The sequence below is a fragment of the Sinocyclocheilus rhinocerous genome, unplaced genomic scaffold, assembly GCF_001515625.1.
Source record: "Sinocyclocheilus rhinocerous isolate Xijiao unplaced genomic scaffold, SAMN03320098_v1.1 scaffold865, whole genome shotgun sequence".
Taxonomy (NCBI): domain Eukaryota; kingdom Metazoa; phylum Chordata; class Actinopteri; order Cypriniformes; family Cyprinidae; genus Sinocyclocheilus; species Sinocyclocheilus rhinocerous.
In genome coordinates, this window is record NW_015646167.1 from 259,918 (window position 1) to 285,890 (window position 25,973).

At 38.0% G+C, this 25,973-nt stretch overlaps 2 protein-coding genes across 3 annotated transcripts in view; one reads left to right on the forward strand and one right to left on the reverse strand.

Annotated features, from left to right (window-relative positions):
• LOC107707066 (mitochondrial fission 1 protein-like) overlaps positions 1–3,481 on the reverse strand; it is a 7,022-nt gene extending 3,541 nt beyond the window's left edge. Inside the window, exons 1-4 of the mRNA XM_016510943.1 lie at positions 3,415–3,481; positions 2,841–2,973; positions 2,660–2,736; positions 2,004–2,109 (exon numbers count right to left, since the gene is read on the reverse strand). Coding sequence (XP_016366429.1) covers positions 2,004–2,109; positions 2,660–2,736; positions 2,841–2,973; positions 3,415–3,459 — 361 coding nt within the window. The 5' untranslated portion in view covers positions 3,460–3,481. The remainder of the gene's footprint in view (positions 1–2,003; positions 2,110–2,659; positions 2,737–2,840; positions 2,974–3,414) is intronic.
• Positions 3,482–5,430: 1,949 nt separating this feature from the next.
• The window catches only part of LOC107707067 (PERQ amino acid-rich with GYF domain-containing protein 1-like), a 26,849-nt gene continuing 6,306 nt past the window's right edge, over positions 5,431–25,973 (forward strand). Inside the window, exons 1-20 of one of the 2 annotated variants that reach the window (XM_016510944.1) lie at positions 5,431–5,758; positions 10,450–10,977; positions 11,141–11,204; positions 13,485–13,614; positions 15,827–15,922; positions 16,144–16,258; positions 16,343–16,454; positions 16,727–16,923; positions 17,449–17,675; positions 17,761–17,881; positions 18,129–18,308; positions 18,407–18,552; positions 20,037–20,196; positions 20,311–20,525; positions 23,300–23,403; positions 23,488–23,588; positions 23,683–23,753; positions 24,792–24,917; positions 25,106–25,294; positions 25,378–25,550. In XM_016510944.1, coding sequence (XP_016366430.1) covers positions 11,170–11,204; positions 13,485–13,614; positions 15,827–15,922; positions 16,144–16,258; positions 16,343–16,454; positions 16,727–16,923; positions 17,449–17,675; positions 17,761–17,881; positions 18,129–18,308; positions 18,407–18,552; positions 20,037–20,196; positions 20,311–20,525; positions 23,300–23,403; positions 23,488–23,588; positions 23,683–23,753; positions 24,792–24,917; positions 25,106–25,294; positions 25,378–25,550 — 2,498 coding nt within the window. In that variant the 5' untranslated portion in view covers positions 5,431–5,758; positions 10,450–10,977; positions 11,141–11,169. The remainder of the gene's footprint in view (positions 5,759–10,449; positions 10,978–11,140; positions 11,205–13,484; positions 13,615–15,826; positions 15,923–16,143; positions 16,259–16,342; positions 16,455–16,726; positions 16,924–17,448; positions 17,676–17,760; positions 17,882–18,128; positions 18,309–18,406; positions 18,553–20,036; positions 20,197–20,310; positions 20,526–23,299; positions 23,404–23,487; positions 23,589–23,682; positions 23,754–24,791; positions 24,918–25,105; positions 25,295–25,377; positions 25,551–25,973) is intronic. The other variant, XM_016510945.1, reaches the window with a different exon arrangement.

Here is a 25,973-nt window from a genome sequence, read left to right on the forward strand (position 1 = left end):
CAGCGCGCTCTCTGATTGGGCTAAGACTAGCCAATCGTCGAGATAGTTCAGGATGCGCATTCCGCTCTGCTTCAGAGGAGAAAGAGCGGCATCCATGCATTTCGTAAACGTACGAGGGGCCAGGGATAAACCGAAGGGTAGGACCGTGAATTGGTACGCTATCCCCTCGAATGTAAATCTCAGGAAACGCCTGTGGCGAGGGGCTACCTGAATGTGAAAATAAGCATCCTTTAAATCCACAGAGATAAACCAATCTCTCGGTCTGATGTGTGAGAGGATTTGTCTCAGCGTAATCATTTTGAACGAGCGCTTCGAAAGCGCGCGATTCAGCGGTGTCAGGTCCAAGATTGGGCGGAGTCCGCCGTCTTTGGAACCAGAAAATAGCGACTGTAGAAGCCGCTCTCGCGGTCTGCTAGGGGCACTGTCTCTACAGCGCGTTTTGCGAGGAGGTTGTGTATTTCCTCTCGCAGAACTGAGGCATTCCGCTCCCGTACAGTGGACATTAACACACCGTTGAAAAGGGGCGGCCTGCGGAAGAACTGAAGCATATAGCCGTTCTTTATTGATTTCATAACCCACTCTGATACCCCTGGCAGTGCCTGCCACACTTCTGTGAACTGTGACAGCGGGTGAGGCGGACTGCACACCGTGAGGGATAACTCGCCGTTGGGGTCAGGGAGTTTAACTTTCCTCCTTGGCTCGAAAGAGGCTGCAGAGGAAGAGCGCGGCAGGGCTAGTTGGGCGAGTTCATCGCCTTGGACGATGGCCACACGGAGCTTGAGAGTCCGGAGGCTCATATGTACTATTTATTCAAGTTTTTTTAAGGTATCTAATATTTTGATACTTAAATTCCATTATCTAAATATTTTTAAGAATTAAAGTTTGTTGTCATTTGGAAGTGTGTAGGCCTTCTTGCATTATTATGCTGTTACATTATGATTATATATTCCGTGGCATAAAATGGTCTTTAAAATGACAATAATATCGGTTATCGCAATTATTTCTGGGGCAATATATCGCACAACAAAAAGTTGTTATCGTGACAGGCCTAATCATGAATATAATTTAATAAGGACTCTTCCATCTCTCACCTTTAAAAATGCCTGATAACACAGTCATAAAATGGAGGTAATCAGGCAATTTCCAAAAAGCACATGCAGTCATGTGCTGGTAACTCAGCAACAAAAGAAGAGAGAGTGAATGGAAGTTTGCAGCAAGGACTGGTAGGAGAAAGATGTGATGTTTATAGATGTAGAATGGCAAAGGAATTTTAGAATGTTGAAACGCTCATTCCACAAACTGTGTGCAATCCTTGAGAATGTCATGAAAACAGTTGCAATGCATGTTGCCATCAAACTGGGAAGTTTTGCGGAGCATGCACATATATTTCCTTTCAGTGGAATTTCTGAATAAGGTACATGCAACAAATTTCTGATTAAAACACATATATTCCAGGGATGGGAATCGGAATTTAGGGAATCCGATAATTGTCTTAAACGGAAAAACAGCAATAGGATTGTGGCATTTACATGGCTGAATACCAATTGCTAAATTCTGATTAACACTGGAATATTAATATGCATGTAAAAGCAGTCACCACCTCATGCTTTTCCTCTTTGTAAATGGATCTTGAAAAATTCATCTTTATGACAAATGGAGCAGAGAATTCTAATATGCTGATTTGGTGCTCAAGAAACATTTCTTATTATTATTTATGTTGTAAAATGTTGTTCTACTTTAATATTTTTGTGGTAACTATATTACATTTATATAACAGCATAAATTTACAAATACATATCTTTTTAGCAATGTTAAAGTCTTTATTGTCACTTTTGAACAATTTGATGACCCACACCCTAGCTGAATAAAAGAATTAATTTCTTTAAAAACAAAATAGCACTGACCCCAAACTTTTGAATGGAAGTGTATGTCACAAAATCCTAATTAAAATAGCCACTGTTCAAAAAATGTTTTGTTTTGGTTGAAATGCCATCATATCTCACCTTTTCTTAGTGCCCTGTTGATGAGTTTCTCCAGCTCCAGGGCCTGTTTATTATCTGGTTCATTCTTCAGCAGAGTACGAATGTACTTCAGTGCTCTCTCATACTCCTGATAGAAGAACAAAAAATTGATGTAGGGTGGTAAAGAGAGCAAAACAAAGAGAGAGATGGAAACTAATTAAAAATTATCCAAGTATTTCCAAGCCCAGTTCATACTGTATTTTTGATCAAATAAATGCAGCATTGGTGAGCATAAGAGAATTCTTTTAAAAACTTTTAAAAACATTTACTGACCCCAAACTTTACAAAGGTAGTGTATTTCAAATATGCCTTTCCCTTGATTTTGGGGTAAAATATGACTTGGACATGTACTTGACAGGTTTTGTGAGATTCACCGCTGTACATTTACTTCATCTGGTATTCGTATTGAACCGAATTACACTAGTTTATATGGTGGAATAAAGTTACTTAATTGATCTGATTTGATTTTGAAATTATGCAGTAAACTCCAATGTACCAGGGCTACCAGGAGCAGAGTTGAGAAACACGGTTTTAACTAGACGCCATTGATGTCTTCATACAAAGATATGTGATATAAAGAACGCTTATTAGCAGTGACAAAATCATCACATATCAAAAAAAGGAAAATGTTAACCCACCTTAAGTCTGTAGTTTGCAACAGCAAGGTAGAACAGAAAATCTCTCTGATCATCTTTTTTGCTCGTAGAAACCAGTTCTGGTAAAAGAAAACTGAATGACTTTTTAAAGAATTTAAAATCAAGAATAGGTACAATTACTGCTGGGAGCTCAAGCAGGCCTTAACTAACCAAAAACACTGACCTTCCAATAGCTGAATGCCTTTTACAATGTCATTTGTGTACTTGCTTCTGATCAAACACCAGGCATACTCAAATGTGGTTTCCCTGGAAACGGGTCCTTTCACCAGCTCAGCGTTATACTTCTTCTCAAACCTCTAAAAGACAAAAAGTCATGGATGAGAATCAAATGCACTCAGTAGATGGGTGATGTCAGGATCATGTGCTCTCCCTGGCCGACAGTCACAGACTACCTTTTACAGCAGGAATTTGCAAAGCAGAAAAACGTCTGATTCCATTAAAATAGTAGGTGAGATGATAGGATAACAATAATACATTGATAAATGTATTGTGCATTTTTATCCCCCACAAAAAAGCGTGGGCGTATAATAGTAGGTCTACTCTTATATAAGTCTATGCGTGGCAACATGTCATGTTCAGTGTTGTTGTTTTGGTGATGTACAGTAGAACTGCGTCCGTCGAAACTCCCGATTAAAACCCGATTTCGGTCATTTCACCATATACAATCTTGTCATCAAGACGACAACGATGTCATTTTGTATTCACAGCCATGAAAGTAAAAGGATAAAATGTTTTACCTTTAGATCTTCTGGTGCCACTAGTTCTGACACAACCGCCTCCATGTTCGCGGAAAAACCAACACAAAGCGCGTACACGGAAATGGTCAAAGTAAAAGCCCGTGGTTATGACGTTCTTAATAAACATTCCTTACAACGAATACTGTGGTGGTACCATGTTACAATTACTTTATGGTTATCATCCATGATATGAATGCAAGGGCTTAGTTTTGGTTTGAACATTTTTGTAAAATGGTATTTTGTGCTATCATCCACACATGCAACGTTGGTTGATAACATAGCTGTAATAAAGTAATAGCCTAGATAACAATTATTGTTTACATAGGATATATAATGTATTTTATATTATTTAGGCACTTATATGCTATAGTTTGACAACAATATAGAACAACAATATATAAGTGTTGTGACAAGTCCCGGTTACGAAGTAGGCCTACACGTAGCAAGGTTTTATTTATTTATTTTTAATAATAGATAAAAAATAATAAAAAGTAGATAGAATATATAGAGCTAGTGTTAGAGCGTCACGTTATTTTTTTCATAATAATTAAAAAGAAAACAAGTAGATAGAAAGTAGATAGTGTTAGAGGGTTAAGTTTTTTTTGAATAAAAAGAAAATAAGATAGAATAGAAATATAATAGAGTTCTAGTGTTAGAGGGTCAAGTGTAGATAGAAGATATGTGTCTTTAGCCATTTCTTGGTTATCAAATTATCAAATACTTTTAAAATAAACTTGATTGATTAAGGGATGATGCAATATATAAATACATGCATAAATGCTTTTAGTTCAAATTATTTTTATTGGCATAGTCGGAAAGATTATAGATGAAACAAAACAGAACACAACCTCTGTTCTGTGTGATAAGATTTCTGGATGAACCGTGAGTAATACAGCATTTCTGTGGACAATAATTATTATTCAAAATAATTTGACTACTGAATTTACCTATAATAAGTAAATTTATCAATGTAGTAGGCTAGGCTACTCTTAACATAAACTCCACATTTTTTTGCTTAACTCATAATTTATAAAAAAAAAATACTTATTGTATGATATCATGCCTGGATATAACAAATGGACTGTTCCACTTCCAGTGTAAAAAAAAAAAAAAACGTTTTTTTTTTTTCATTTTAAAATTATACAGCAGTATTTGCCTGAAATTGATTTTTAGGGGCATCTGAGAGCATTATGAACATACGTTTTTTTCTAACCATACAAAAACATGCCATGACATCCATTTAGGTCAAATAATTCAAACATACTAAGAAAGATGAATATAATGTAAAATATCGAAGGTCAGAGTAGGCCTACAGATTAAAAATTAGGGAATTTACTTTTGTTAGTTATAGATGATTACATATGAAGACCACATTAAAATGGATACCTTCATCGTTTATTCGTTTCTTTATCATAGGCTATAGACTACTTTTTTATTGTTTTCTTGAAAAATACATATGTCTACATCATTCAAACGTTTATTGTCTGAAAATTATTTATGGTTTTTACACAAAGTCCGAAAAGATTTTGTAGAGCTTGATATGAAATCTGATAGCCTACATCTATGTGAAGAAATTGTTAGAAAAGGTGTAAAAAGTGTGAAAATCTTATTTAATTGTTTGTATTTCGGATACATAAAATTCTTGCTATGAAATCAGTCTTAGCAAGACAAAAGGGGTCAGCAATTTTATTCTACATTTTCTTTTTTTCTCCATCACAGAACAATATAAACGCAATATACAATTTAAAATGGGATGGACATGTTCATGACATTTCGTAAAAAACAACAACAACAACAGAACTGTCCACTGTTGATCATTGTTAATTAAACCAATGTGAGTGTGAAGAGAGTTTTGTCTGAAGTTAAAGAATCAACTGCTAATAAAAATATGTTATTACTACGCAGTAGCCTATTTACGGAGTATTAGTAGGTATGTGCATTTACTTAATTGTGTTTGTTTACTTGTTTAATTATTGTTCGGTCCACACATCTTAGTAATGTAATTACTGTGGCTTTTATTTTGGACAAAAACATTTCCAGTAGTCTTTTCAAATCTTGCGATAGGGGTCACTATCTTGACGTTCCTCTAAAAGCAACGCGACACTCTGGTCACGTGGTATGACCGAGTAGGACGGCCATCTTCCCTAAAACACAAACAACAAGAGCGTACTAGACATCAACACGCAACGACCATTGGAGAGGGAGAGAGAGCAAAAAACAGTAAAAACGGAACACGATTTTCGAGGAGGAGCACAGAACACAAAATGCACATGCATCCAAAGTGAAGATCGTAGAGTTTGACGGGGCGACTGGACAGTAAAATCGCAACAGCTCCAGAAATACGGTCAGCAACTGTGTGCCTCTCTCTCCTTGAATGTCTGAAGCGTTAATGGCAGATGGGTGTTGCTGCATTAAGTTTTATGCAAACTTGAAAGGGGAAGGGCAGGGAAACAGCAAATGCATATTAGTGCATAAGGAGCATTAAGTGGCCAGCGCTTGGGTGTGTGGGAATAAATGGTTCTGTTTTAAGCTGTGAGGCTTTTTTATGTTTGGTAAGGCAGCTGTGGCCGTGGGTTGAAGGCCACGGGAAGCAGCGGAGTGGAGTTTGGAGGGGCGCCGCGTGCACATGGAGGGAGGGAGGGGGGGAGTGTGCAGACAGTACACGCACACTCCCCCTAATTTGTGAACGCGACGCCCCTCAAAACTCCTCCAGTCAGTTGTGAAACGCCACCAGGTTGTTTAAGTGGTCATTTTCATTTCACGCGAGAAATATTAAACACCGACTTCTTGCATGTGTTTCAAAATAGCCTTTTTTTTCTGGGCATACGTTTGCGTTGAGCGCGAGGACACATCGTATATTTATGGCCTAATGGCGAGTAGTTAGTAGTTATGTCAGAGATTATCTTACTATGACCCATTCGTGAACGAGTCGTTGTTTTGAATCGGATCTTTTCAGTGATTCGATTGAACCGATTTACAAATTGGATTGGCTCACGAACCGGACCGAATCAGTCTGAAAGGTTGTCGAGTCATCAGCTCGCTGACTCATTCAATCGAAAGAAATTGAGGTTTTTGAGGAAAACATTCCAGGATTTTTCTCCATTTAATGGACTTCAATGAGGACCAACGGGATGAAGGTCCAAATTGCAGTTTCAATGCAGCTTCAAAGAGCTCTGCAGGATCCTAGCCGAGGAATAAGGGTCTTATCTAGCGAAACGATCCGTCTTTTTTTTTTTTTTTTTAAATAAATAAATAAAAATGTATATACTTTTTAACCACAAATGGTTGTCTTGCACTACTAGCTCTGCCATGCCTAATCACGTTGGAAAGGTCACATTTTTTCCTAGCTGAAGACATTTTTTAGGTTTCAAAAGATTTAAACATCCAGGATATGCACACAAACTGACCATTTTAAACAATAAACATAAACAAAGACATAAATTTGTGTCAGTCAACAACTTTTGAACGGCCCTCCTTCTCCACACTTGTAAACACTGGGTCGGTACTTCCGCCTATGTCACACGTGACCTTTCCAACATGACTACTTAATACAAGATAAGCATTTGTGCTTAAAAAGTATATACATTTTTATTTTCTATAGGAAAATGACCGATCGTTTCGGTAGATAAGACCCTTATTCCTCAGCTGGGAACGTGTAGAGCCCTTTGAAGCTGCATTGAAACTGCAATTTGACCTTCAACATGTTAGTCCCCATTGAAGTCCACTATATGGAGAAAAATCCTGGAATGTTTTCCTCAAAATCCTTAATTTCTTTTCGACTGAAGAAAGAAAGTCATGAACATCTAGGATGACATAGGGGTGAATAAATCATCAGGAAAGTTTTAATTCTGGAGTGAACTAATCCTTTAATAGCTGAATAGCATAATTGTTACAAATAAAACGTACTGGAAATATATTTATGAGCATTTCAAATGAAGATATGTCAGTTAATGTAGTATTAATGTTCATGCGAATTGTATTTAAGTTGTTATAGACTTCAAGACTGCAACAAACTAAACAGGGGCACGTGAAATGACAGTAAACACCCTTATTAGTTGATCTTACATGTTAATATCATTATTAATAAAATAAGCATGCATTTGTGATTGCGTGGTTTTATTAGTGCGTTCAGTGCATGAAACAATGTCAGGGACCGCCTGATAACATAAAAAAGAATCACTGTTTTTTTTAAACCAATTCTTTGAATCGAACCGTCTTGTCTCTTCGGACTTGAGCAGTTTGCCGTTATTTAGCAGCTGTTCACATGATGGCCATTGCAAATGCTTAAGTCCCATGATGAATTATGAACTCTCTCAGGCATACTGATGTATTTCTAAGTGCGGTTGAAGTTACAGGTGTCTTTCTTGACATGACATAGATTCTCATATAGTACTTTTATGTTAAAGGGGTCATATGATGCTTTTTTAAAGATCATTATTTTGTGTATTTGGTGTAACAGAATATGTTGACATGCTTTAATGTTCAAAAAACACATTATTTTTCAAATACTGTACATTATTGTAGGTCCTCTATGCCCCGCCTCTCTCAAACACGTAGTTTTCTACAAAGTCCCTCCTTCCGACAAGCGCAGTCTGCTCTGATTGGCCAGCTGACCCAGTGCATTGTGATTGGCCGAACACCGCAAGCACTCATCGGAAATGTAACGCCCCTTACCATAATCGCGAGCTTCATCTTTCAAAATAAATGTAAAGACAGAGCCCTAAAGGGGAACAGAGTCGCGTGACAGTACACAAGCCACGGTTAAGACAGCTGACTCCACTGTGATGTGACCCTGTCTCTCTCTTGCTCACGCGCACGCACGCACGCACACGATGCACAAAACTCCGCATTTGAACAGTCAATAGCAAATACTTAAACTAATAAGAAAACAGTAGCTGATTCAGAAGCGCCAGATTGTCATAGCAAAGTCAGAATTACCTCCTCTCCTAGGTTCACAAACGGTCGTCCCATAAAATGCATTGCTGTTCTGTTGTAAGTAATCTTAAAGATTCCTAAATGCATCTACTTCCGGAAGGCCAAATAAAGTGCTTTTGCTTTCGCCTAGAAACACACAGCCGTCTCCGTGACATGGCTGCTTCAACACTAACTGCGGTTACTGAAACCATGCCTTCTTTCTTTGCGTGCACATTTGGGCGCATTATGCAAATATTTCCATATCGTGAGGTAGATATGTGGGGGCGTGTTAGAACGAGCCGTTTTAGGGGGGCGTGGCAGAGTCTTAACTTTGATAAAGAATATCTCTTTGGTTTTGAGACTTTAGTCTTTGCAACTTCAGGGATCTTATCTATGCACAATCAACTTATAACACTCCAAAGAGAAAGGAAAACTTGAAATCGCATCATATGACCCCTTTAAGGAGCCCAGCTCCCCCAGTCAATACTGTTTATTCTCAACGGTTTGTTCTGTTGCTTAGATATTTCTGTTGCTATGACATCTGTGGGTGCTGTTGATTAAACCCCTGGGATGTTTCTTTTCCATCTCCATGTTGTCCTGATTCTGCAATAACTATTCTAGTTGTGCATTGTCAATAATCTAGAAAGATTTTCACCTAAGTCTACCTGCAAAGAACGTTACGCACACTTGCCCTTTCCAAAATATAGTGTTCTGGTAAACTTTGCCACAAATGAACATATTTTACTATATGTTTCCTAAGGCATGGTTTGTTTGTGGTCCTGTTTCTTAAAGAAAATAACTTTCAGAATATTTCAAAATGGAGAGAGGTTATTTTCATGTACCCTTGGTAAATCGGAATGGAATCGAGATCGCGATTGGACAGAAGCTGCGTTTGTCATGCGTATCTTTCAGTGAAGCACGGTTCTGTGATCAGCATTTTACAGGAGCATGTTGGGCAGTGTGCGCTGTAGGTTAACTAAAGCTAGAACTAAAACTATTAAAACTTTTTTGTTCATTGAAACAAAGCTAAAATAAATAAAATATAAATATTAGATGGAAAAACTTATTTTATTTAGTTGCCAAGGCAGCATTTCTAATTTTCATTTAAAGTTTAAGCACTAAAATTACTGACTGGAAATAAAATAAATACAAATCTAAATGAAATAATATAATAAAAATATAATAAAAGAAAAATAATAATAAAAAAATCAACTAAATGGTAATATTTAAACAAAAAAAAGTAAATATGACAAAAGCACATAACAAAATTACTAAAAATATAACTAAAATTATAATGAAAACTGAAAATATAAAAATAAAAGCTAATTCAGAATATTAAAGGGGTCCTATTATGCTCTTTTAAAAAGTCTTGATTTTGTTTTGGGGGTGTACTAGAACAGGCTCTCATACTAGGTTGTTCGAAAAAAAAACGCATTATTTTTCACATATTTTGCATAATTACAACACCTCTCTCCCCAGTCTGGCATGAACGGCTCGAATAGTTTCTGTATCAAATGAAGGCCCGCCTTCTGAAATACGAAATGTGCTGTGATTGGTTAGCTGGGCCAGTGTGTGTTGTGATAGGCACCACTCGGCACCTGGTCGGGAAATGACACGCCCTTACCATAGCCGCCTACGAGCTTCAGTGTAAATATTGCGTCAAAATCAAATCAATTTGAGTGTGATTTAAACCCGGATGATTGTAACCACTCTAAGTTCGTCTGCCTTGGGAAAGCTAGCGCGTCTCCGACATAGTGATAACACTCGTTGCCTTCTCTAGTGCAGCTCAACCAGGTCTCGTCCCATTCGTCGATATTTGTGATATCACAAATCCCGGAAATTATGCGTTGCAGTCCAAACGAGTCGTTCGTTGTAGTTTTTGATTTCTGTTTCTGTAACTGCAGATCTTTTTTATGCTCAAACAGCAACATTACAGTCTAACTAAAGTTGAAAAAGTGAAAAAGCATAATAGGACCCCTTTAATAAAAACTATAATGAGGTATATAATACTGAAGTAACACTAGTGCACTGCCCCATTTTCTCTGTTTTAATGGCTTCAGTTTCATTTAGTCCACAGTATTTTTATAGTTTTATGTGGTCATTTCTTATTTTCTCCTGCAGATAAAGGAGGAAGAGGGATTGTCGGCGTGAGGACGGGGACATCAGCTGGGACCTGGTCCACACAGCATTGCCAGTACAACAGAAAGTTCGAAAATCACACACAAATAGAGAAAGAGAGAAGTTATTGGGATCATAACTGCTTCTGGCAGCTGTATTATCAACAAGTTAGTCTCTTTTTTTTGGTCTGTTCGTCTATTTTGTTTGTTTCTTGTAGTCGATCGACTTTAGACATCAGTATCAAAGCTCTGCAGTTTTTGCAATCCAACAGGTATTATTCATTTTAGGCGGGCTTGATTTATTTATTTTTGGTTTTATTTGTTTGTTTTCATCGGCTGTGAACAAGAGAGCTCTTACCGTGTCTGACCTTTTGTATTTCTGCTCTCCTGCACACACGCCCTGAATAAGGCAGCTATAACCCTACTCTCTCTTAAGTTGGCTACTTTGAAACATACACACACACACACCTTTCAGCCCTCTCACCCAGACCTGGTCCAGCCTAGTCTTGCCTGCGCCACTCCCCTGGACAGGGTAAGAATAACATATGAATGGCTGTGTTTGCGTATATTGACATGTCTGTCAATCGTGTGTGCATTACACTGCAATGTAATAAAATAATATGTGTGTACTAGTGAACAGAAGTAAGCATATTTCAGAGCGTTGCATACTCATATTCAGGTATTTTTGTTTGTAGACTTTCACCTCTGAGAAGGAAGGAAGAATATGACTGCTGAAACACTTAACTTTGGCCCAGAATGGTAAAATCCTTTCTTTTCTGTTTCTGTCTCCTTCACTTGTTGCCAGGTCTCCCTTTCTGTTCTTTCTTCTGATTTTCTTGTACATTTCTTTTTCATTGCTGTCTTTTGAGTGATTTTCTTTAGTCCATTTTTTATCACTGTTGGAAAAATGAAATGCAAGCACTAATGTTATTATCTCACTACCTTTTCTGGTAATAAGCTACTTTAGGCTAAGTGACAAAAGGCTATGTTGTTATTTTGTGCCATGTTGTATTGCATGTGTAGCTCTGAGGCGATAATCAAGCACTCTCATAGAATGTCTTCCACCTCACACACTAGTGTTCAAAAGTTTGGTCTTCCTTTTTTTTTTTTTTTTTTGAAAGAAATACTTTTATTCAGCAAGGTTGCATTAAATTGATCAGAAGTGGAAGTTTTAACATTTATAATGTAAAAACGTTTTGTATTTCAAATAAATGCTGTTCTTTAACTTTTTCAAAGAATTTTGAAAAAAAAAAGTATGACCGTTTCCTCAAGAACATAAAAAAAAAAAAAAATCTTACCGAACCCAAACCTTTTAACGGTAGTCTATGCTGTACCAGAAAACCTGAACTAGTTATGTTTTTTTGAAGATTTGGTTAATCACTGCTGTTCATCACTGTTTTCCACACTGTTGCATAATGCATTTTAATGTTATTTTAATTTATGTAAATTAATGCTGCATGTATAGTGCATCTTGTGTTCAGTGAAAGCAAGAACATCTGGCCATTGTACATCCTTATATTTCTTACAAAATCCTAAAATCTTGTATCAGGGTTTAAATTAGATATTTAATCCCAGTTTTTCAATGTGGACTTTTGAATGGCACTGAAAATATACATAGAGAAAGATGCACGTTCAATACAATGCGACAAAAAAAAAAATTCAGAATAGCAGTTTGAATGTATATCATTTATTGTTATATTTAAAAAAAAAAATAATTCCTTCCTAAATCACTTCAATGCAATGAGCTACAAAACTGTATCTTACCATGCTATGAGCTACTCAATTTAAAGTATTTTCCTCAGCACTGCTCTTTACTTTCCCCATGTTTTTGCAAGGTTCTCTCTCTTGTCATTCCCTTCTTTCCAACCCCCTTCTCTCCCTGTATCTCCTCTTGGCACATACTAAATGATTATGCAGAAATTAAACCGTTAGGCGTGGTCCTGTGCTGAACTGAGGCTCTTCTGTGCATAGTTGATCCTCGGCCAACAAAAGTGAATGCCTGGCTTTGACATGTACAATGCAGGGGTGGTATGCTTCCTCAAAGCCTTCTTCATCAGCTTATCTCAGCGGGGTAGTATTTATGTAAAGTTTACAAAGCCACCCACAGCTCTGAAACCCCTTTCCACCAACAAGGTGCCTCAGCCTGTGCCGTTTCACATGTTTCCACTGCTGAAAAGTGGTTTCAGACAGGAAAAACAACTTTGCACTGGCCCTTAAAAGCTGCTGGACTCGAATCAGGAACTGCTAACATCAAATGCTGGGGGCGAGATCCAAGTAAAGTTGTCAGAACAACAAAAACTCTGGCGATTCTGACACACAACAAAACCAGATTGCTTCCATTTTAATCAGCAGAGCTATTTACACTCTAAGCACAGTTCTTATATACAGTATCTGACACAGCAACTCCAGCCCCTTGATTTTCCTGTTTGTCTAAAATGAAATATTATACAAGTATTACACTGCTGTTCAAAACTTTGGGGTCGGTAAGATTTGTTTTTGTTTTTGAATGAATTGTTCTATTTAAAAAAAAATGTAAAGATCTGTTTTCTATTTGAATGTATTTTAAAATGTAATTTATTCCTGTGATGGCATTACATTATATGCGGATGTGCTGCTGTTCTTCATTTTTTTTTAAAACAGGTGTGCTGCTAAATATTTAAGTTCAAAAGAGCATTTATTTGAAATAGTTTGTAACATTCTAAAGGTCTTTGCTGTTACTTTTGATCAATTTAATGCATCTTTTTTTATTTTACTGTCCCAATTTTTTCGAAAGGTAGTGTAGTTGTAAATTGTTTGATATGGATATATTGGGCATAACTTCTAGCTTTTTAAGGGTGTTTCCCCTGCCCAAGCATCAGTACAAGCTTCAGCATCATTTCCTTGGAAAAGGGGAGTGAGAGATCCTAAATAAAGCAGGATGTAGTGTAGACATTGACAGGGCCATCTTTGGATGGTAGACAGGATTGGAGCATTTCTCAATGAAGCTTCCACATTGTTGCTGCTGAATCTCTTTTGATCTGATTTTTATCTCTCTCTCAGGCTCCGTGCACTTTCCAGTGGAGGCAGTGTGTCTTCCCCTCCTGCCTCTCCTGCTATGCCAAAGTACAAGTTGGCCGAATACCGTTATGGCCGGGAGGAGATGCTAGCACTTTATGTCCAGGACAATAAGGTGGGAAAATGCCTAAAAACAATCCTGGGTTGTGTTGGCCTATTTTTAAGTCTAGGTGATATCCCAGCATTCAGTTTGCAATGATTGTACCTACATCTTTACCTCTTGACATTAGAGGGATTGTTTATTGTTTAGACACACACAAAAAGTTTTTTTTTTTTAGCCAGGTGATCTGCCAGTAATTGGGCATTTTCAGAATATTAGCATCAGTTGTTCATGTCTGCTTGGGCGATTTCGATCTGCTGACAGCCGTGTTAGATAATAATTAACTTGATTTATAGGAATAATTTTTTATTAGAAGAATTTGTCTTCATCTCAATTGCTGGTGGTAAATTATGTTATACATTGGCTGTCGGTTGCCCTGGTCTTTAGATATTGGTATCTACATCAGCCATTGGGAAAACCTGTATTGGTCTGTCAGTTTTTAAAAAAAGCCTATGTAATAACCCTTATGTTGCTCAAAACAAGTTTTTGTTCTGTGGAACGCCATACTGATTTATCATTTGTCTTTGTGCATTTATCCAAACAATGGAAGTGGTAACGATACAAGTATAGAAGTAAAGTTGTTTCTGTCTTTAATTACTTTTTTAAGGTCAGTTTTTGATACAAAGCTTCAAATGTAACTCACAAAAATTTATGGGCTACTTTTATGATAACTTGGTTTTTTGTTGCTTTTTTGTTGCTCTACAGACCCTAATCTCTGTTCACATCCATTAAATGGAAAAGGGCAGCCTGGACATTTTGCTAAATAATGAAAAACATTTTTTTTGGTTAATTCCAAAGAACATGAGTATTTTGAGTGACATTAGGTTTTGAGTTGATCTCTTTAATTTTGTAAATTTAATTTGCTTTATATGTTATTAGATACTCAGACAGTTAATCTCTCTGTGATGTTAGTAGAATACAAACATTGTGTTTGTAAATGTCACTCTATAAGTGTTTCATGTGCACAGTGATTGCTGAGGGACCTTTTGCAGGTCCCTAAATGGACGCCTTTTGTGGCGTTCACATGGCCTGAGATTTAACACGCAATGTGTGTCTAGTACGTGTTTCCACTGGTCGACTTTAAAATGCAAAAAATGTCTTACCAGTACTGACACAAGTCATAAAGGTTTCCATGGGCAACAGCTGCGCCAGAGCTCTGTTGCAACAAAAATAGACTGTAGAAACTGTGCCTTAAGATAATGATTTACCATGTTTTTTTATTGCACAAGAAATATTCAGTATGCACTAATCAAGCATGGATATTTGTTGTAATTACACTTTTAGTGTGTTTGAAAAGTGTTTTCAGGAAATCCAAGCACTCGGAGTCCCCGCATAGGACTGGTAATGGGGAAAAATACAAATCTAAAACTGCTTTGAAAAGGGAACCTGAAATGTTTAGATTTTTCTCTATTTTGGCAAGTTGATTTGGTTATGTCTAAAGGTTGGCCAGTTAGCGTCTGTTTTAGGAAGCCACGTCAGCATTGCGCAAACTTAACCCTTGAATAGTCACAGTTCCTTATAGGGCAGAAACAACAACAACCCCAAAGGGTGATATCCACTTCAAAGTGAGCATTACTACTAACCATTTGACCATTTTATGTACGCTACTGTTAAAAAGTTTGGGGGCAGTATGTTTTTCGGTTATAAAACATATTTGAAATAAATGCTGTCCGTTTGAACTTTCTATTCATCAAAGAATCCTTTAAAAATATATCACTGTTTTCACAAAAATATTAAGCAGCACAACTGTTTTTAACATTGGTAATAATAAAAATGTTTCTTGAGCAGCATATTAGAGTGATTTCTGAAGGATCATGTCACTGGAGACTGGAGTAATGGCTGCTGAAAATTCAGCTTTACCATCATAAGATTGAATAAATAAAATTTTAAAATGTATTCAAATAGAAAACAGTTCTTTTATATTGTAATATTTCCTTTGAAACGAAAGGAAGGGACATTGGTGAAGGGATTCAGTTGCTCAATTTGTGTAGCATCCTCTTTGATGCTGTGCCCTTATAAGGGCGCAAAAATGCCTTTTGAATTTACCCAAAATGTGCTGTACAAAATATTTGAGAAGAATGTTGATGGGTTAAACCTGACTCAGATCAGCACAGTCCAGACTTTTTGTATATTTAAAATGTTTCTCTTTCCGGATGTAAATTTCCTGATATTTTGAGTCCCTCATTTGCCACAGTAGAGTGAGTCATAGTCTTGTGTGTGTTTTCAGGTCCCTGAAGAAATGCAGGATAAGGAGTTTGCTGCTATTCTGCAGGATGAGCCTCAACAGCCACTGGCACTGTTGCCTCTCACTGAAGAGGAGCAGGTGAGAGGCACACACTTACACGTCTGGCATTTTGAGCTTGTGGCTGATTAGACATGCATCACACACACTATCCTGTGAAAGTAAACTGAGGTGGGGCGAGCACATTTTTCACTCTCTTATACAAAAGACGCCTCGGCACTACAATGATTTTATCGGATTTAGATTTTGCGGTTTTTGGTGTGATCGTGGTTTCATTCCTCATGTGTTTTCTCTCTTTGCAGAGGAACTTCTCCATGTCTGTCAACAGTGTGGCTGTGCTTAGGCTTATGGGTAAGGGGGGTGGGGCCGTCCCGGCTGGGGTGAACCGAGGTAGAGGCAGTGTGAGAGGCGGTCGAGGCAAGTTGATCTATTTATGTGTACATGCATGTAAATTAATGTATTGGCGGAGATGCTGAAGTTTATGTCACGCTCTGTGTTTAGGTCGAGGAAGAGGAGGAGAGATCGGATTCTACCAAAGAAGCAGTGAGGAAGGAGAGGGCGGTTTTGGTCGTAGTGTTCGAGAGATCCATCGCAGTCAGAGCTGGGATGACAGGTATTATCAATTGTTTTATTTTATTTTACTTTAGTGTAAATTGTGTATTTACGTTCCCTCTAGTTGTTTATTTTAAGTCATTTTAAAAAAGCAATTCTTTTAATTGTATTTTTTGTGGTATGATATTATCCTATTATGATCTCAGTTTGTTGCATTAGCTCTTGTCGCAATAAATATAAAAATCCTCTCATCAGCATACAATCTAGATTTAGATGGCTGTTGAGGCAAATCAAAAGCATCTTAATAAGCCTCTGTCTCTTTTCATTCTGCAGAAGTGAGAGACGTTTTGAGAAACCTCCGCGGAGAGAAGGTGTGCGCCTTGGTTTCGAGGAGGGGGGTCCGGGTGGCAGAAAGGAGTTCATGCGCTCTGATAGTGACAACTGGCGCATACTTAGAGAGGAACAGGAGGAGGAGGAGGACACAGGAGAGACTGGTGGCAGCTGGAGACTCACCGGTTCACGAAGAGATGGTAACACAGTACACGCTTACACTTGGCATTTAAAAGGAATAGTTCAGCCAAATATGAAAAAATGTATTTCATTTCATTTTATTACACCACTAGTTAGTATTAAATGTAAACAAAAGTCTGTTTTGGCTGAACACTTTTTAGTGGATTACTTGAGGTGTACCATGAGTAAATGGAGCTTGAGGTTTGTTTAATTACACTACTCAGCCCTCTACGGACACCTTGGCAATTGAATCGCCATTGGCTAGTAATTTTTTTTAGTTTACTCGCCAGACTGATTTTATATATATATAAAATGGCACAGTTTTATAAATATCTAAAAGTACACTCTTAACATCAGTCAGTCAAGCATTATAATATGATAATCAATATTATTTAATGATAGAACTTTAGTAATTAGAATTTATGCTGAAAGATAATGACTGCTGCATTTTTTTTTTTAATTGTAATAATATTTCACAATATTACAGTTTTAATGACCCCAAACTTTTGAATGGTAGGGTATAAACTTGTGTTGCTTCTTCCTAGATGGTGGTCCTCGCCCAGCTGGTTGGCGGGAACACTCTGGTCCAGGTGAAGTTCGCCGCAAGAAGTTTGACTTTGACTTCCGGGATGGAGGGAATGAGGGAGGCAGAAGGAGAGCAGGCAGCGAAGGAGCAGAGGATGAGAGAGATGGTCTGCCAGAGTGGTGCACAGATGAGGAAGATGGAGAAATGGGAACCTTTGATTCTTCTGGAGCGTTTATGTCTATTAAGGTGAGACCATAAGATCTAGTCTCTAATGACTTCTTATCTATGGTTTTCTTTTCTTTAAATTTTTTCCCCTCTTCTATTATCTTAGAAGTGCCCGAAAGACCCCATTCCAGAAGAGGAGTTTGAGTTCCAGGGGTTGGAGGATGAGGAAGAGGACGGTGCTTATCAAGAGAAGAAAAACGGCTCTGGTGCTGAAAAAAGTGAGAAAGGTGGGAACAAAACTTGAAAAAATTAGATTCTTAAATCACAGTTCTTGCGAAAATGTATATGATTGCTTAATGTGAGGAACAGACTGAATTATTTTTTTGTACACAAATACATTTTAAACATTGTTGTGAAGTTGTCTGAGTTTTTCAGAAATCGTGCATTTAATTGAAATATGATTTTAAATAAATGTATTTTTAAGGATATCTGTGTTACATTGATTTCATCACTCTCTCTCTTCTCTTTCTACAGATGTCACTGACTCTGCTCCAGTGTCTGAAACTGAAGTGAAACCGGTTTCTCCTTCCCCTTCTCCTCCTCTCCCTCCAACTCTTCCTACTCCTGTCGCTGAGGCTGTGCCCTCTGCTGCCCCCTCTGGCCTGGAGGAGCCTCAGCCTGCTCCCTCCATTCCCAACAAACTACCAAGTGAAGGTAAAAAAAAGAAGAGACACATTTGCATTTTTTTTTCCCTTTAGCTGTATAGATGGATGATGCTTCAATTGTGTATTGTATTTTTTATTTTTTTGTAGTGTTATCAGAGGCCATGTTAGATTTGAGCCCCAGTGCCTCCTCCAGTCTGCCTTCATCGCCTCCCTCTTTGTCCTCTGCTGCTACTGACCTCCCACCACCGGGGGGTGATATTGAGGATGATGAGGGCATGAAGCACCTGCAACAGGTACCACAAAAAACGAGTTCTGAGAGTAACAGATAATATAATATCTCACTGAATATCACCTGTATATTAATATTAACATTGATTAAATTGATTATATTATTAAATGCTCAGTATTCACCGACTTGTTGAGGTTATTGTTAAAGGGGTCATATGACATATGACATTATTTTGTGTATTTGGTGTAATGCAATGTGTTTATGCGGTTTAAGGTTAAAAAAACACATTCTTTTCCACATACTGTACATTATTGTTGCTCCTCTATGTCCCGCCTTTCTGAAACGCGTCGATTTTTACAAAGCTCATCAGTCTGAAAAGCGAGGTGTGCTCTGATTGGCCAGCTATTCAGTGCATTGTGATTGGCTGAATACCTCAAGCGTGTGACGGAAATGTTACGCCCCTTACCATATTGTGATGCCGTGTCCCGGCCGGAGCGACGAGACAAAACCAATAAAACTCATTATAAACGAGGCATTTGTTGCATCCAGTGGGGACATAATTACTGATTATAATGACTTATACTGTATTTTTACTTGTTGCGTTGCATATCGCGCCGTGTAAACATAAAACCATACTGTGATCGGAGAAACGACAAACAACAAGCGCTACTCTACATTGCTCAAAACTCTCGTTTGAATTGTCAGTGGCAAATTCTTTAAATATAAAAAACGTACTTACAGTCTGTGAGTCAGAACAGCCGACATTGTAGTCTACTCTAAGAATATCTCTTTGGGTTTGAGACTTTAGTCTTTGCTACTTTTAGGGATCTTATCTATTCACAAACAGCTTGTAACACTCCAAAGAGAAAGGAAAACTTGAAATCGCATCATATGACCCCTTTAACCATTTCACATTTGTGAGGGTTAGCCAATCACAGCAAGGTTATTTACATACAGAGGTCTTAAATGTACAATAGTAAAAACCATCTGCTTAATTCTTAGAGAGAGGGTAGGAAAATGATCCTGTAAAATTAAACAATTTATATTTTTTATTATAATTTATTTATAGTCAATTGTTCTTTTTTTACGAAAAACCTGGGTTAACATAACACTAGACAAAATGATGACTAAATTGACTAAATTATAGTTTATAATTTATTATGATTTATTTATAATATTTTTGTGCTAGAAACCTGGATTAACATTATAAATAGACTAAATTATGACTAAATCTAAACTGACTAATTTTATATTTCTTATTATAATAATTTATTCATAATGTTTTTGTTTCAAAAACAAAATTCTCAAGACTAAATTAAAACAAAATTATGACTAAATTATTATTTATACTTTTTTATTATAATTATTTATAATGCATATTTTTGTGCTAGAAACGTAGATTAACATTATAAATGCTAGTTATAGTTAATAAAATAAATGCTATAAAAAGTGTAGAATATGTTTCCTCTTTAGATAAATTACATTGTTTATAGCGCACTTTAATTATTTTAGCGGAAAAGAGTTTTTGATGGTGATTTATGTGTGTAGGAGGCAGAGAAGATGGTGGCAGCGCTCCAGGACACATCTCTAGAGGAAGAGTGTTTCACCCAGACTCTTCAGGATACCAGAAACACAGCCTCTGCTCTTCCTCTCTCCCATGACTCTGCCATGAAATGGTTTTACAAAGACCCGCAAGGAGAGATTCAGGGTACGCATGCATTCTCTCATAGGAGGTCAACTCATGCATATGGAGCAGTGTTTTGAGTATAGTCCATTAATACCGTCTCTTTTTCTTGTCTTTTGTCTGTTCTGTCTCTTTCAGGTCCTTTCAGTACAGTGGAGATGTGTGAATGGTTTCAGGCGGGGTATTTCGCCATGAACCTGCTTGTTAAACGTGGTTGTGATGAGGGATTTCAGCCACTGGGGGAAGTCATTAAGATGTGGGGGCGTGTGCCTTTCGCCCCTGGCCCCTCCCCTCCGCCCCTCCTGGTGAGGAATCAAGCCCACCTTCGCCCTCACCCACCCCAGGGGGCAATCGTGAGTCTCAGGGTGGAAGAGTGAATGTTTGGGCATTATTTTCCATGGGGTTATTTGCATTCTGGGGAGTTTTTCTTGTCCATTAGTTTTTATTTTAATTCAAATGGGAATAAGCTTGTTTGTAAATTTGTGTCTGTGTATCTCTACGTGTGTTTGTCTAAATTTGCATAAGCGTTCACTTGGAATGCGTGCAGGGTGGCTTAAGGTATTATAGTATTCAAATCTCACTTTTCAAAATGTAAAACTATAAACATTTTGTAATTAGCAAAACAAAAAAATTCTTTAGTGTTTGTGTAGGTCCTAAATGTGTTTACTGAAATGCTTTTATTATACTTTTACTAAAATAAAAGCTATGGTTTAACGTTTGAAATCAAAGAAATTAGGACAGCCATGTTACCGTTTATCTGTTAAAATAAAATTACAACCCAATTCCAGAAAAGTTGGGACGTTTTGTAAAATGCAATAAAATCAAGAATTTTAATTTAATTGACAAAAGCACAAAGAAAAAAATTCCAAAGTTTTCACTGACTAACTTGAATGTATTTTGTAAATATAAACAAATTTTGACTTTGATGGCTGCAACACACTCCAAAAAAGTTGGGACAGAGGCAAAATAAAAGTCAAAAGGTTATAGAATATACAAATTAAACTCTTTTGAAACCGTTTACAATAAGCAGGTGAATTGGTAATAGGTGAGGGTGTCATGTTTAGGTATAAAAGGAGCATCTCAGTCTTTGCATGCAAAGCTGGATCATGGCTCATCACTTTGTGCCAAATTTCATGAGAAGTGTCAAACAAATCAAAAATTGCATTTCTCAATGCAAAATCCCAAAGAATTTAGGTCTTTCACCAACTACCATACGTAATATTGTGAAAAGATTCAGGGAATCCAGAGAAATCTCAGTCTGTGTAGGGCAAGGGAGGAAACCTCAGTTGAATGTGCATGACCTTTGATCCCTCAGATGGCATGCCCATCATGCTGCAGTGTTAAATATAGCCACATGGGCTCAGGAGTATTTCGGAAAACCGCTGTCACTTAACACAGTCTGCCGCTGGATCAATAAATGCAACTTGAATCTCTGTTACTCTAGGAGAAAGCTATACATCAGTTCTATGCAGTGATGCCGTGGAGTTCTCTGGGCCAGAGCTCATCTCAGATAGTCAAAAAGACACTGGAAATGTGTGCTGTGGTCAGATGAGTCCACGTTTCAACTTGTTTCTGGGAAAAATGGACATAGAGTTCTCAGTCCCAAAGACCAAAGGGACCATCCAGACTTTCATCAGTGACAGATGCAAAAGCAAACATCTGTCATGGTATGGGGGTGCAGCAGAGCAAACAGCATGGGTCACTGGCAAATGTGCGAAGGTACCATTGACATGGAAGCATATATTGGAATTGTACAGACATATATACTGCCATCAAGTTGACGTCTTTCATGGGAAGTCCATGGTTATTAGATCAAGACAATGCCAGGTCTCATTCTGCATGTGCTACAACAGCGTGGTTTTGTAGACACAGAGTGAATGTGCAAGAATGGAGCCTGCAGTCCAGATCTGTCTCCTATTGAAAATGTATGACCAGTAATGAAAAGGAGAATCAGACTATGACGATCACAGACTGCTGAGCATCTGAAGTCTGGCATCAAGTGAGACTGGACAAAAATTTTGCTTGCAAAATTAGTATCCTCAATTCCCAAACAATTAAACATTGTAATTAAAAGGAAAGTTGATGTGACACAATGTTAAACATGCCTCTGTCCCAACTTTTAGGAGTGTGTTGCAGCCATCAAAATCAAAATTTGTTTACATTTACAAAATAAAATTAAGTTTGCCAGTGAAAACATTGGACATTTTTTCTTTGTACTTCAGTCAATTAAATAAAGGTTAAAGAGAATGAACAAATATAGATCTGTCTCCTATTGAAAATGTATGACCAGTAATGAAAAGGAGAATCAGACTATGACGATCACAGACTGCTGAGCATCTGAAGTCTGGCATCAAGTGAGACTGGACAAAAATTTTGCTTGCAAAATTAGTATCCTCAATTCCCAAACAATTAAACATTGTAATTAAAAGGAAAGTTGATGTGACACAATGTTAAACATGCCTCTGTCCCAACTTTTAGGAGTGTGTTGCAGCCATCAAAATCAAAATTTGTTTACATTTACAAAATAAAATTAAGTTTGCCAGTGAAAACATTGGACATTTTTTCTTTGTACTTCAGTCAATTAAATAAAGGTTAAAGAGAATGAACAAATATCATTCTTGTTTTTATGGCATTTCGTAAAACATGGCTGTGACGAGTGGGGGCGGGGCCGAGAGCCGTGGGAACGGAGCGAGGCCGGTGGAGTGATTGCTAATGAGGGACACCTGCACCCACTCGGCACAATGGCATTTATCATACTGATTTTTAAAGTAAATACCATTAAGCTAAAAAAAAATACTCTTTTAAACCACCATAGAATAGAGAACATTATAAAAAAAATCTGGATTTTTTGTTTATGTGGTGTTAAAACATCGGTATTTAATCACTAAATATAAGTAATATAATAAATATGATCTTTAATTTGTTTAGTTATATTGGTGTTTTTACAACTTGCTTTAAAGTCTTGTTGTCTGAAATATAATTTCCTTAAACATGTGGATACTCTGTGTTTGCAAATGTGCTCATGCATGTCTCTTAGTCTCTCTCTCTCTCTCTCTCTCGAATTAATGCATGTATCTGATCTTTCTGTCATGGGTTAATGTGTGACTGACCTCTCTGTGTCTTTCAGGGTAATATGGATCAGGAGCGGCTGAAGAAACAGCAGGAATTAGCTGCTGCCACGGCTCTTTACCAGCAACTCCAGCAACAGCAGCTGTTCCAGCTCATCAACAGGTGAGTTCGTTTTGCAGTGTCACTGAGTATGTTTTGTGTATTTAATACTGTGTTACAAACAAAGTTTTTTTTTTCCCCATGTAGGTGTGGAGAGCAGGGTATGATGCCTTCGTTAAACAGGTCGATGTCAGTGCCAGATACAGGGTCCATGTGGGACATGCATACCTCAGCCTCACAGCCAGCAGGTACACCCAAAAGAACACTTAAAGAATAACTGTTTTTTTTCCTCACACTCACATCTGAAAATAAATGAAGTTTCTCCCTCTTTTCCTTGAGCAGGCGGTGAGGCCAGTCTATGGGACTTAATGAATTCTTCAACTCAGGGTCCAATTCTAGAACAGCTTCAGAAGGTGAGAGTTGCCTCTGATGGCCTCTGCTGGTGACCTGAGGAAATGCACTGGACTCAGACTCCTGTTCTCATTAGCCGCGTTTCCACTGTCGGGCCAAAAGCGGGCGTGCTAGCGCGTGCCAGGGCTAGTCGCGTTTCCACTTTCACTTCCGGGGCTTGATCGTGCCTCGTCGGTGCTTCCTCGGGGCCAAAGGCCCAGGTTTTTTGGCCCGATGGAAACCTTGGGCCAAAGCGGGCCAGCTGGCGCTAGAGGAGTGGTTATGAACAAAGGCGGAGTTTCTCAGCGTCTGGAGAGCGTCCGCGCCGCGAATCATTTCATAAAGTTAACAGATAACACCAGCAATAAATGCTTTTAAAATCATTTTAGTTCAAAACTCACTTTCGGACAGCAGCGAGTGTTTGAAATAACTTGATCCAGTGTGGATTATGATCACCATACAAGGCAGAAATATTTATAAGTGATGCAAAAGACTATGCACGCTAGCCATTAACGTTACCATAGTAAACATGGTAAATACGACCGCTTGAAGAAATCAGACGTCAGCTTCTTATTCTCTATCACAATCGTGTATTTATTTAGTAACATATTTTATCTGTCATAAGTCTCGTCTGGAGAGTTTTAGCCTAGGCTATGTCATAAAAATAGAATGTTTTTTGTTCGGGTGTATTTTATAAAAATATAGAAAAGATAATTCTTTCTAAATGTGATGTAGGCTATATACTGTGACTACAAATAAACAGAAACAGAATAAGTAGGTTGGCTATGTTCATACCGCTTTATTTCTGTGTGACTAATTTTCAATCCTGATAAATTAATTCATTATTATCAAATCGTGACGTTGTTCCTGAGAGGCGTGTAAAGGGCGTGTTTTAGTGAAGCGCAGCGGAGCTTAGCCCCGACGGTGGAAACGCAGTGTGATTTTGGCCTTGATGCTACAGGTCCGAGGCTATTAGCCCCGCCCGGCCCGTTTAAAGCACTGGCTCACACTGGCCCGACATTGGAAAAGCGGCTATTGCATTGCATTGTATTGTGTTTCAGCTACATGAGAGAAGAGAAGCTGAACTCAGGGCCAAGCGTGAGGAAGAGGAAAGAAAACGGAGGGATGAAAAAAGGCGAGAAGAGCAGAAAAGGAGAGAGGAGGAGGAGATTTACAGGCGCAAACAGGTATAAGAGCCTTGTGTTAAAATTCTCTTTTTAAATTTTTTTTTTATGAATTTGACACTAATAATCTGCTGAAAATTCACCTTTGCCAGCATAGGAATAAATCACACACATACACAAATAAATGCAGTTGTTTTTTCTCTCTTACACTCCATCTCTTTTCTCATATCTTGTTTTTTTTTTTTTCCCAGCAGCAGGATTTGCTGATGAAGTTGCTCCAGCAGACTCCACGTCAGGGTTCCTCAGGCTCCGGGTCGAGCTGGAGCGGAGGACCCATCCCTGGGCTGGGAAAGCAGACCAAGCCCCTCAACCTCCTGGACATCCAGCAGGAGGCTGAAAAAATGCACAAACAACAGCACAGAGTCCAGCAGCAGCAGAGGGTAAGACACACACACATACAAACAGCACTGGTGTGCAGTCCTGAAAATCAAATTTAATACATTATGAATGTCTTGCTCGGCAGTGGGGTGATGCCTCTTCGTTATGGGGAGCAGCTGGATCTTTGGATGGAAAGGTGGGTGGAGGTGGCAGCCCTTCTGGAGGAGGGATGGGAGTCTGGGACGAGGCCCTCAAGAACCAGAGCGCACTTCGCAACAACATGGGGCTGAAGAACAGCCGGAGCAGTCCATCACTGAGGTAAACACGAACCACATGCTAACAGCGTTTCAATGGCATATATCAAAATCTAGAGCAATTTTCATGGATGGATGTAACACATAATTTAATCGTCGCAAATGAGACATAAACACAAAAGTGCTGTAATGTACAATTTTTTCACAATATTTACTGAAAGCCAAGAAGATTCTATAATAGGGATATAAATTGTATATCTGTAGATTCAAATATTTGATTGTCTATAATAGATATTTACATTGTATGCATTTTAGGGATGTAACGATTCACTCAACTCACGATTCGATTCGATTCACGATTTTGATTTCACGATTCGATTGGATTCACGATTTTTTTTTTACAAAATGAGATTTAAGACGAATTATAAATTAAATGTGTTCTTTTATTATTGCTTAGACAAAATACTGTACGTTTCTTTGTGAAATT